The 12,726-nt window shown below is 43.4% G+C and overlaps 1 protein-coding gene across 7 annotated transcripts in view; it reads left to right on the top strand.

The window, feature by feature from the left end:
* nrxn3a (neurexin 3a) overlaps positions 1-12,726 on the top strand; it is a 190,859-nt gene that overhangs the window by 153,054 nt on the left and 25,079 nt on the right. For all 7 annotated transcript variants that reach the window (XR_014871261.1, XR_014871262.1, XR_014871263.1 and 4 more), the window contains exons 19-20: positions 9,025-9,206; positions 9,680-9,851. Coding sequence is in view for 4 of the 7 variants with exons in the window: in XM_085144003.1 (XP_085000129.1) it covers positions 9,025-9,206; positions 9,680-9,851 (354 nt within the window). In the remaining 3 variants the exon portion in view is untranslated. The remainder of the gene's footprint in view (positions 1-9,024; positions 9,207-9,679; positions 9,852-12,726) is intronic.

The following is a 12,726-nucleotide window of genomic DNA, read 5'->3' as shown; positions in this document are numbered from 1 at the left end:
GCCGTGGCCAAAACATCGGACGGCAGCAGCAGCCTAAGCTTCATGGTGCAGGAATATGAGGCGAGGTGCACACTGAGGGGATGGAACCCAGGAAGGCTGCCAGTCCAGATGGGGTGACGGGAAGGGTCCTAAAAATATGCAGACCAGCTGGCTGGGGTCTTCACTAAGATCTTCATGCTTCACTGTCCCAGTCCTGCATCCCGCCGTGCCTAAAGCCAGCCACAATCGTCCCACTGCCTAAGCGGACAAACATTAGCAGCCTCTACAACTACCAACCAGCTGCTCTGTTATAATGAAGCGTTTAGAGAAACTGGTCCGACGTCACATCATGTCCTGCCTGCCACCAACACTCGACCCGCTCCAGCTCGCATACAGAGCTAACAGATCAGCTGACGACGCCATTGTTACAACGCTCCACACCACCATCTCTCACCTGGAACGACAGGGCGTTACGCTAAGCTGCTCTTTGCTGACTTTGTTGACTGCCTTCAATACGATGCTCCTGGACAGACTAATAGTAAAACTGCTGGATATCGGACTTCCTTCTACCACCTGCAGCTGGATCAGAGACTTCCTGTCAGACCGTGTACAGAGGCTGTGTAGTGAGTCCCCTACTGTACACTCTGTACACACATGCCAGAGGTGGCCCACACATGGGCCAGCACATGGCCAGTTGCAGACACACTGGTGGTCCTATGCTGGCCCATGTGTGATCCACCTCTGGAAAACCAGATCTAGGCCAGCAAAGGGCCGTCATTATTTGCGGTATGTGGGCCATATGTAAGCACATTGTGTGGGCCAGCCATACCAATTTTGCTATGTGGGCACATTGAATGCTGGGCAAAAATGCCACTGATACAGTCAGGGGTACTTGGTACCTGGGGTACCTTGGTACACCAAGGGCAGAGACACGCCTGGTGGTGGTCAGGTGCTTAGCTGGCTTAAGGTAAGTGAGGTTCTTATGATCGGTGACTATGGTGAATGGATGTTCAGCCCCGTCTTCGAGATGACACCTCTCCTCTAAGGCTAGTTTTATAGCTATCAGTCCTCTGTCTCCTACATCATAATTATTTTCCGCAGCAGACAGACGGCGTGAAAAGAGTGCACAGGGTTGTAGCTCAGCACGGGGTCCAGAGTATTGTGAAAGCACCGCTCCAACCCCAACATCAGGCACATTAGCCTCAACAACAAACGGTTTAGTGGTATCAGGATAAACCAAAACAGGAGGTGAGGTGAACATATTGAAAGCTGACTCAGGTTCAGGTGTCCAGTGAGAGTGTCTCTTGGTGGAGGTGAGTGTGGTGAGTGGAACAGCTACCTGGCTGTAGTTTCGTATGAAATGGTGATTAAAATTGGTGAAGCCAAGGAAGCGTTGGAGCTGTTTGCAGGATGAGGGGATTGGCCATTCCTTGACAGCTAGAACCTTACCTGGGTAGGTCTTCACCTGCCCACCTAAAGTTACAGAAGCAGAGTGGAACTCACATTTTTCAGCCTATACATAAAGCCGGTATTCCATGAGACACTTCAGGACTACTTGGATATGTCAAGGTTGGCTGAAGGAGAACCCAAATGCTGGACTTTTAGAATGGAGAAAGTGTGTTTATTTACAGAGAAAACAGTGCCAACAGTCCACAGTGTGTGCTTTCCCAACTCCCCGTGCCGTGATTCCTTTCCATAATGCGTGCTAGTGTTTCGTCGTCCTCGGCACCTGTGTTCAACAGTGTATTGCTCCCTCCACATGTTTCCGTAATCACCATGGAAACAAGGGATGCCTCAATGCGTACCGTCCCATCCACCGGCCGACAAAACACATTAACCATTCCAACAAGAGAGTAATTGAAAACACGACCATACGAGCTGAGCACTAACTCTATTTCTAGTTTAACAACCCCGCACCAACTGCTGCTCCACTGCTCTCTTAAGTAGAGCTCCTTGATTAGGCAGATCGGAAACAGGTGAGTGATTATCACAGGTGTGGCTGGCTCAAAGGCAGGGACTCTCCAGGCCTGGTGGGGCAGCAAAACTGACACAACACCACACACGGGGAAACGAGGAACCCGGAGCAGATCTGTTTTCCATTCACCCCTGGCTCAAGTGCTGGACTAGGTGCGGAGACAGTTAACTTTACGCAATCTTTGTGCCAAAGCACAAAGTATCAACTTGGCACGGGAATGTGACACAATGTTTAGGATGACACAAAATACAATTTTGCTCAGCGTGAGATTCATGCCTCGGGACTCTAGCATGGAGGTCTAAGGGCAAGCACAAAGCATGGCTGGATACAAGAGTGGTTGCACTGAGGAGAGAGGACAAACAAGGGGTTAGCGTATTCCAGAACTCCTCCAGGTGTACATGGATTTAACAGAGGGTTATGGCTTATGTTGCAGGTGGAGTCAGAGGTGCATTGAGAGGAGAAGGTGAAGGTCTGAGTGAGATGAGTAGAGATATGACCTGAGTTCCAAGGCAGGGTGGCACCACTGTGTGCAGTGGTGGCAAGAGGGCAGGCAGGTGTAAGGTTGGAATCCTTCCCAGGAGATGGAATATATATATATATATATATATATATATATATATATATATGAGTACTTGCTAATGGTGGTAAAAGTGACTCATAAATTTAAAGGTGAATGGGTTTCTTAGAATCTCGACAATCAGTCTCTCTTATTTTATCCTGTCTCTGTTTCTTCTGTCACGTCTGTCTCTCTTGCCTTCCTGCCGTTTTTTTATTTACATTCTGCCTCACTATAAACACTCCCTGCCTTTTGCTGTTGTGTTTTTACCATTCCAACTCAACCCTCTATCTCTTTTTACGGCCTTTGTCAATATTTACAACAGGCTGTTCACTTCTATATTTACATTTGCTTCCACATTCTCATGCTGACATCACTCTTTTACCTCTCTTTTAATTTTGCTATCTCTCTCAGCACCTCTAAAACACCCACCCCTCCAACACCTCCACCCCATTTCTTCTTTATCTCTTTCACTCACTCTCTCGCTCTCTCACTCTGGGATGCTCTGGCACCTAGATTACAGATCATTGCTGCCGCTTTCACTGAAAGGCAAATATCAATGAAGGGTCCACACTAAGATGGACAATGGTAAACAGCAGAGAGGATTTTCTTCTTTAAATTGTAATTTATTGGACACAAAATCTTTGAGGAAAGGAAACTGAAACAAAATCAAGAGGACAACACATGACCAAATCTCAACTGGACAGGATCAAGAGGCAGGGAACAGTTCTCTTTCTCTCTGTGACTTTGAATTTCCTTTCCAAGAGAAAAAGCAGAGATGAAGGGATAGTCAGAGAGATGGGCAGTGACTAAAGTGTAGCACATGAGGAGCAGGTGCTGAGTTGGAAAAGGGCTGCACAAGCTAATCTGCAAGTTGCGTTCAGAAGAGGCTGCAAAAGATATTCATCTGCATTTCGTCACTTGGATGAGTAACGAAACGTTTCTCCCGCTGAAAACGCTACGTCCAGATCAACAGAATCAACTTTTGAAGATTTATCTGCATTCGTTTGAGTCCTTATTTGCTGCATTTGAGGATTAAAACTGTTTCTCTGTGACTGTTTTTCTAAGGTCAACCAATTGCATCTCTCAGATGTGTTTTGAAATATCTGCGAGTGAGGTATCGTCTTTTATTTTTTAAGATTTTCTCAGTCATGACAGTTTTGCTGTCTAAAGCCGTGTTTCAGTTTATGTCTACGTAAACTGTTCGGGATCATGTGCCCCACTGACCTGTTACCCTCGCGGGGTCCCATCAAAAGGTTTTCATCCCAAGCCTCTGGATTAATTGCTCTCTATAAGAGTGCCTGGATAGGGTGGCTCATTCTGGGATGTATTGCTGGACCTTCCAAGCACAGTTCATCCCCATCAGGGAGGTTAGAGAACTCCAGGAGCGCCACCAGGGTGGAAAAAGACTTGATTGCTTACCCCGAGGAGCTACACTTAGAGGTGGCAAGGCACCACTCCCCTTCACCCGTCTCCATATATAGATCTCCACTATTGCTAAAGGGCGGTCACAGTGAGTATCAAAAAACAGCACAACAATAACATCCAAAGATGACAATTTCAAATGTTTTAGTAAAAATGTAAAACTCTAGTATGAATGGCTGCCATCAACTAGCAGTGTAGTGAATAGTTCGTGTTCTCCTTCATGTTATCATGGACATTCAGGTTTCCTCAAGCCTCACAATTAAAAATGTGTGAACACAATTCAAACATCTATAACAAGCTGCACATTAGGTTGTTGCTTAGTTACTTAGTTTAGTTTTGCACAAATGTTATAAATAAATCTCTATCCACAAATACATACAAAGGTCATGTACATCAGCGGTCTCCAACCTTTTTTGCGCCACGGACCGGTTTATGCCCGACAATATTTTCATGGACCGGCCTTTAAGGTGTCGTGGATAAATACAACAAAATAAAACTAGTACCGGTACCAAAAAAAGAATATTTATGCATAACACAGGTGAAAAGACCCAGGAAAACCGAGTAAACGATAAAAACGATAACAAAATAACGCTGAAAACCGATAAAAACCCTGAAAACTATACATTTCACACCTGAGCCTCAACTCTCGTGGCCCGGTACCAAACGACTCACGGACCGGTACCGGTCCGAGGCCCGGGGGTTGGGGACCGCTGATGTACATCATACAGAATATACTGTTAAGACTTCAGGATCCCCTGTCACAGAAGTCAGACATCACAGAAAACACTGCCAAATGCAAAACAAAGAAAGAGATAGACAAAGGTGTTTCCACTTTATCATCATCGCTATTTTTCTGAGCAATATGTGATTTAGGAATTTGTCTTCAATAAGTAAAAGTACTTGTTTTCTTCCTGTAGAATACCATGGTCAAATCACATTGTGTAATTAACATCAGCATGAGCAGAGGCATTTTTCTTTACTGTCATCAAACTGGTCTCCCAGTCAGGAGTCGAAAAGAGTTCTTGTGTCTCCCTGTTGTTTTTGGCGCACATGCAGCCTGACAGGAGCTTCCATGTGGTACTGAAGCAGGTTACTGACTGGTAGTTGGATGGGACTGGTCCCTTCTGGGGGTCTTGGGAATCAGAATTATCCAGCCTTCAGTTAGCCATTCTGGGTGTCTCTCATTGACTAGCAGCTGGTTCATGTGTACTGCCAGACAGTCATGGAGTGCACTCACCTTCTTCAGCCAGTAGACGTGAACCATGTCAGGGCCTGGTGCTGTCCAATTCTTGGACAATTGGATGTCTGCCACTGAGCATTGCCTTCGCTAGTCTGTTTAATGATCACAGCAAGTCTGAATCAGACCACACTGTCTTAGATTTAATCTGGTATGACTAAAGCACAACAGATGGACAAGCAAATACTGTACTTTCAAATAGACTATAAAATTCAAGCCGAGATGATGAAATTGTGGTTCACTAAGCCAAAGCGCAAGTTCAGTACACGCTACACAATTAAACTACCAGTCTGACATGACAGTGTTTTTATTTACAAATGCACATAAAGCAAGCACATAGCAATGCAGCTCATCTCCACCACCTTCTTTAACTAAATCAATGCTCTAAATGTTTTCTTCAGTCTGTTTGAACCCCAAAATATCATGTCAGTAAAGCCACTCTCTTCTGGGATTAACTGGATCTGTGTCCAGTTAAACCAGGGAAAGATGCAGTTTCTGACACCATCCCAGATTGTGTATTTAGGATATCTGTAGACACGTGGAGATGTCTGTGAAGGTTCTCAGTCATCCAGGTCATCGTAGTCTAAGGAGTTTGAAAGAAAAGCGTCTGGACTTCTTTAAGTTGCTTGAAGACGTTTCTCATCTGAGAAGCTTCTTCAGTTCTATGTGGAGAGTCCCAGATTTAAGCCTTGTGAGAGTTTCCCTCCAAGAGGGTCAATGGACCCCATAATGATCCTCCACCTAATCACACGAGCCAAGGTGTGAAACTGGGTGTGGGTCCCAATCAGCCAGGGTTTCGGGTGAGCTCATTGTGAAACCTGGCCCCACCCCATCATGTGATTTCCTGAGGTCAGATGGCCCAGGATGTGAGTGGGCGTTAAGGCGTCTGGGAAGGATCTGAAAACTGGATTATAGATGGCAGAGAGTTGGTGTCGTAAACCACCGCCTCTGTTCAAAGATGGTCGCTCACAGTGGACATAGATGCTTCTTTCACTCCTCTTTCAAACCAGCCACATAGAGATCTATAACATTTCCCATGTTTACATAGCATTAGCATTTTAATATGTACAAAGGTTCACATATACTTCATACCAGAACAAGAAAAGTCAACACAGAACTTGAACATGTTGCAGTTCAGCCGTTTGATTCATGTTACAGCAGCTCATGAGTGAATGATCACGGTGCGATAAAAGTACTTTTAGAAGTACAAACACTTACATTTAGTTACATCTGTTTACATTTACGTGAAGGATTAGGGGTTGCCACCTCAGCATTCAGTCAACCACAGAGTCTTGCTGATGACCTGCTAATTTTCTTAAGGTGTGTTGCAGCAGGGACACGTTTAAAGGTTTCAGGACACTCGAGGACTGGACTTTGACACCCCGTCTCTACTGCTTCTGTTATGTCTAGTTCTTAGTTGTTGTTTTATTATGTTAGTTTCCTTTCTTGTCCACCCTGTCACAGTCTCATCTGTGTGTCTTGTCTCTGTGTTTGCTTCCTTTTCTTCTCCCTGGTCATGTCTCCATTCCCGTCTGGTCCCTGTGTTTAATCCTTTCTGTTCCTGTGATCATTTCTCTGTTTCATCCCTTTATCAGTCATGTTTTCATGTCTGTTTTTTCAAAAGTAACAAAGCAAATACTTAGTTGCTGTACTTAAGTAGAATTTTCAGGTATCTGTACTTTACTTGAGTAGTTATTTTTCTGACTTTACACTTTTACTCTCAAAACTTTTAAACAATAAATAATAAATATCTGTATTTTCTACTCCTTACATTTTCAAAATAGGCTTGTTACTTTTGGTTTGACACGTTTGAGGGGAGTTATTATTTAATGTCACTGTGTTCAAACATCAAACAGCCTAAACAGTAACACATGAGAGACAGTCCCATTGGTTATTCAGTCACCAGGGATGTCACGTGAATAGAGGCAAACCATGTGCCACGGTCTGGGATTTGGGCTTTTTGGGGTGTTTTTTTTGTCACAACATTGTAGTTGAGGATTTTCAGCATCTAGCTAGCCCCACAAAAGAGGAGCAAGCATAAAGTGAGTAACGATTTTTAAGTGTTGGGTCATTTTAAATGCAGCATTTCTATCAGCTTAACAAACATCAGCAAACACACAAACTGAGTTTGTTGCAGCTAAAGGTCTATGGGCTCAAATTGTGGTCATAAATATTTTGTACTTGTAAATCAAATGCGTATTTGTGTACTGAGTTTTGTAACCTTGTGAACCAAAATATATGAAAATTTATGTTTGTGCATTTACAGATGAATATTTGTGTTTGTAAAAAATATTTACATGAGTTACAAATTTTTTTGTTAAGGTCTGCTTACAGGTACAAAGCAAAAAACTACATGCAAAACTGCGCTCAGGTTCTAAGTAGGGATGGGTACCGGTATCCGGTGCCATGATGGCACCGGTTCTGACATAAACGGTAGTAACCAGACCGAAAAGCAGCGCACATTTCGGTGCTTTATTTCGGTGCTTTTTTTCCTGAGCTGTGATACACTTTCTTCTTCCTTACATTTGTATTGGCGGTTGGCAAACAACTGAAAGGTGCATTACCGCCACCAACTGGTATGGAATTATACACTTTAGATTCTAGCCAATCATTTTAAGTTTCCGAGAATAGTAGGCGGGTCCAGGTACGTACGTTCTTTTAGAGCAGAGCTACAGATTAAAAATGTCCAAGGCGAAGCGGTCAAAAGTCTGGCTGTACTTCACAGCAAAAGATGCAAACTCAGCAGCTGCAACAAGTGCTTTAAGCTGATACTGTGATACTGTCAAAGGAGGTAACACCTCAAATCTGATGAAACACCTGGCGACGCATAGTGTTTTTTTTTTAAAGCCGAGAAATGCGCCGTATTTGATAGCTTGCTGCGAGACCTCACACCGAGCACATCTACTGCTTGTGGGTTGCCTGTTATCAGACCCGGAATTAGCAACATCCCCCAAAAACCCGAAGAGGAGAGTCCTGGCCCCTAGCCCTGCCAGTGTAGCAGAAATGATGACGGATGATGATGCAGCAGCAGCCGTTCTTCTCTGCGTGAGTAGCTTAATGTTGTTCGTGTGTAATTTACGTTGAGTAGGCTAACCACGTTATTACATTAATGCATGTAAGGTGAACAGCAAACACCATCATAGCTACATGCAGCTGTCTTCTTGTTTGATGGCAGATACTCCCTTCACCCTGGCCAAAAAGGCTAAAATGACCAAAGAAAAAGTGGAAAACAGTTAAACATGAGAGGTTTTTGGACAAAGTTTGTGTTTTTTTCCATTGTTTAAGCACTGCTTCCAGCCAAGAATGATACCATATATGCCCCATAGCTGCAGAAAAGGCTAACATTGTTATCTTTTTACAAAAAAACAGCTGAATATGAGAGGTTTTTGGACCACTTTTGTGTTCTCCATTCTTTAAGCACCGGTTTGAGCACCGTTTAAGCACCGGCACCGTTTCAAAAGTACCGGTTTGGCACCGGTATCGGATAAAACCTAAACGATACCCATCCCTAGTTCTAAGTATGTGTGTCAAGTTCACGTATCTCTGGTCTCATGTGTACAACTTCCTCTTTTATTTTGATAGTCCTCTGTCTGCTTGAGTCTTCCTGACCCCAATGGAATTAGCATAACCTACGATCCTTTAAAGAAACTGGTAGTGAAAGCAGCCCGAGCACAGAAGATGTGGGCACTCTTTGTTGAAGCTGAGCTTCTATGTAGTGTAAACATGTCCTACATTAAGTTACCTCAACTTCTTGTTCAAAGCTACCACGACACAATTTACAACACTTAGTGAAAATATCTACAGTTAGCAGGTCTTTATTTTCTAATTCATGTTTCTCCTTGTTTTGCTTAGCGGGGACAACATACATCTTTGGCAAAGGCGGGGGCCTCATTACATTCAATTGGCCAGCCAATGAGAGACCAAGCACCAGGACGGACAGGCTGACTGTCGGCTTCAGCACCTCCCTGAAAGATGGCATCTTAGTCAGAATTGACAGTGCTCCTGGTCTAGGGGACTATCTCATGCTGCATATAGTAAGTTCAACTCATTGTCCTTGAATAATTTGTGATTTTTTTGTCCTTTTATTGAGTTTTTGGTTTCTTTTTTACAGTAGATTCAGTTTTATCCCCAGTATGTTCCACAGGCTTCAGCTGTCACAATATGTGGATTTTAGAGAGAGACTTTCCCCTGCACAAAGACTTTTTAGACTTTCCCCTGCAGACATGTTGATGGATGTTAGGATTTCCAGTCGTCTTTGGTAAGACGCAGTTTTGGTGTGATATGCATGTAGTAACCTGTTGGTACTGTTTGTCTCAAACAGGCTCTCCTCCACACAGTCCTCATCCATAAAGTGCTTTACAAACCCAAATGTTACGGCTAACAGGCGGATGTTACCGTTGGAGTGCAGCTAGCCAAACAGTCAGCTTTTGAGAGCAGGGCTCCGTGATGTAAATTTATATGTGGAGTGTTTCACATCCTGTTCAATAACTCTTTACTCTCATTTCAGCAACAAGGCAAAATTGGAGTGACCTTCAACATCGGCACAGTGGATATCAGTGTGCAGGAAAGCAGCACCCCAGTGAATGATGGGAAGTATCACGTTGTCCGTTTCACCAGAAATGGTGGCAATGCTACACTGCAGGTGGATAACTGGTCGATCAATGAACATTTCCCACCAGGTACAGTATTAATCAGTCAGCTGTTAAAGTAAAACAACTGGTATTCACTGGTAATAATGATGCAGTGGGGTTGTGTCATTATGATACGAGATCACTGGGCAGCATGTGCTTCAGTAACATTTTAATTTCCAGCATAAAACAGGTGTTTTATGGATTAGGGATTACTATGTAACGCTGTAGACTTTGGATGGACATGTTAGACGTGTTATCCTAAAAGTAAAGACAAAAAGAAAGATGTTCCAAGCCTCCATCAGGATTTCTGACGATTGCTGTGTTAGTGCTAAAGTTCAGGGCCCTGCTGCTGTGATGGTTTACAAAGAACCTCGAGTTCTCCTTTCATTTGTAACCCTTTTATATGGATGAAGAGCAGAACTCTGTTGGCAGTAGTGTTTTTATTCCTGTGTTTGCTCCAACTGTCTGAGATAACTTGATATCCCAGTCACATCCTTAACAGAAGTTGCTTGAAAAAGCACAGATTGGCAAACGATGATTGTTGTGATTCGTGCAGCCTGTCGAAACCCAGCACACACCCACATACCATGGGGTGGTATAATGGAACTATGGTGACTTTATCATACTGACACAATGAGGATCAAGTGTTTGTGGAAATACTGAGAGGAGGGAGAAAGCTGTAAGAGTCAACATAAAGTCTTCTGACTTTGGCATCTACAGGTTTACCAGTGACCTGTTATGGATAGATTGAGGATGTTCTAGTTTCTGAAACTGTGCTTGTTTAGCATGTGGCAGAAACACAACCCAACATTAATTGTACACCTATGTGGCTCACTAGTGACCTGGTGGAAGTGGAAGTGACCTGGTCAGCTGAAGTATTTTCAGTGTCTCTTCTATCCTGTAGTCAAAGTAGTTTGAACAGTAAGGAAGGTATATTATCAGTTGTGTTTTGAAACTCTGATACTTATTGAATCAATAAATAGTCTTTGCATGAACCACATCCACACCTCATATGCCAGAGATATGAGGTAAATTCCATCTATGTCCATACAGAATCTCACAGCTGAAAAGACTGAAATTTAAATAATGACATAATCACAAAAAATTGCCCTCATCCCCTGGGTGTTGGTATTTGTTCCTCTCGCTTGGTCCTCTGAGAGTTTGAGGGTTCTGCTGCATCTTAGCTGTTCCTCTGATGTGCCTGCAATCTGCTGGAGCCACTCTTCCAGTTACGCGGTCACAACTCCTACTGGTCCCATTACCACTTGGCCATTTTAGACTTTACCTTCCAAATTTGCTCCAGTTATTCAGGCCCTGGTACTTATGTATTTTTGTACTCCTTCTTCCTGAAGTTACTATCCACTGGGATTTCCACATCACAGCTGTGGTATACCTTCTGTAGTTGAGGTCAGTCTGTAACTTCCTGTCAACTGTGGCAGACTTCAGCTGGAGTCTCAGTACCTGGCCTACCTTCTGGAGATATGTCCGGTATATCTGCCTTTCTGACACACATGATTAGGGCTATCAGTGATGAGAACATCACAGGGTTAACCTAAATGAAATGAAAACACACAGCTAGAAAAGCTAGAAGGTTCTGGGTTTGAATCTTAGTGGTGCCTGGCTATGGTTTCTTCCCATAGTCAGAAGGTTAGGTGAACCCTGGAGCACAGTTTCACTAAATGAACACATGTAAAAGCATACAGTTATGTTTAGGGTCATCATTGATGATGACTTTGATTTCACAGGGTTAACTGGTGATAAGTGGTGGTAAGGTGGAAACAGATATAGACATAATGCAGATCTTTCCTGTAGAGCTTTGAACATCAGATTTAAAACGTGTTACAGAAATGCCCATTAATTGTGTTTGGACCTCGTTTAACTCTGTGAGGTCTAAGTCACACAGGTTTGTCAGCTGGGGTTGTCACTGGATGATGACTGTTTTTGTGTGACATTATATTAAAATACAAAATTGTCACTAGAGGCTTTACCCCAGAAACTACAGACAAATTAAATCCAGACTCTAGAGAGCGTCTGGCTGCAGGGCTTGTTCAGACTGCAGAACCATTTCCATCACGTTCATGTCCAAGACAAAATCCCTTAAGTCAAATAGAATCCACTCTGGCACCCTCCTCTACTAGCCTGCGCCATCATTTGCTTCAGTGCTCTCGATCATTGATTCAGTTTCCCATGGGTAACCAGCACCCTGGAGTCTTGGTAACAGTGTGTTTGAGGCAAGTGTAACGGACAAATTGTTCTGCTGTACTGGCCAACAACATTTCTGCCTCCAGGAAGGGTCTTTGAGTATAATGTTTTGTGATTCAGTGTGGCACTCTTTGTTAGAAAGCTTTCAAGTACTGAACTATTTGGCAGCGCTTCTTGGCACTTGACCTGGATGGATACATGATGTACACAAGCCTTCCACAGTCCTTTCACAAGGCTGCAGTAGTGGAGCAGTGAGGTGTTCAAAGAATGGTGCAGAGCTGAGGGATGGGCCTTCAGTTTGTCCTGTGAACCTGTGCCTGTTCCTATAAACTCATCTCTTCAAACTGTAATATTTTCAACTGTTAAACTTTGAAAATCAGTTTTTGATTTTTTATTCTTCTGTTAGATATAAGAATACGATTTATGTAAGACAGTTTATATGAAGGGTAACATCTTCTAATCTATAAAACTCTGCTGGAGGGTAATCTATGTGTAACCAGTGTCTCTCTGAGCTTATCAGGAGACCTATCCGGTCATTTGTCCTCACACACATGTGAACTTGAGGAACATTTCATGTTTGATCCATAGGGCCCACTATTTGAAGCTATAACAGTTTCATCTCTTCTGGAAAGGCTCTTCGCAAAATTTAGAAGTGTGTCAATGGGAATTCTTCACCCTTCGTCTAGAAACACATTTGTGGGATCAGATACTGATGTTGGAG

Source organism: Neolamprologus multifasciatus, chromosome 19, assembly GCF_963576455.1.
Source record: "Neolamprologus multifasciatus chromosome 19, fNeoMul1.2, whole genome shotgun sequence".
Taxonomy (NCBI): Eukaryota; Metazoa; Chordata; class Actinopteri; order Cichliformes; family Cichlidae; genus Neolamprologus; species Neolamprologus multifasciatus.
Note: the sequence above shows the minus strand (reverse complement) of the source record. Positions and strands in the feature narration are given on the sequence as shown.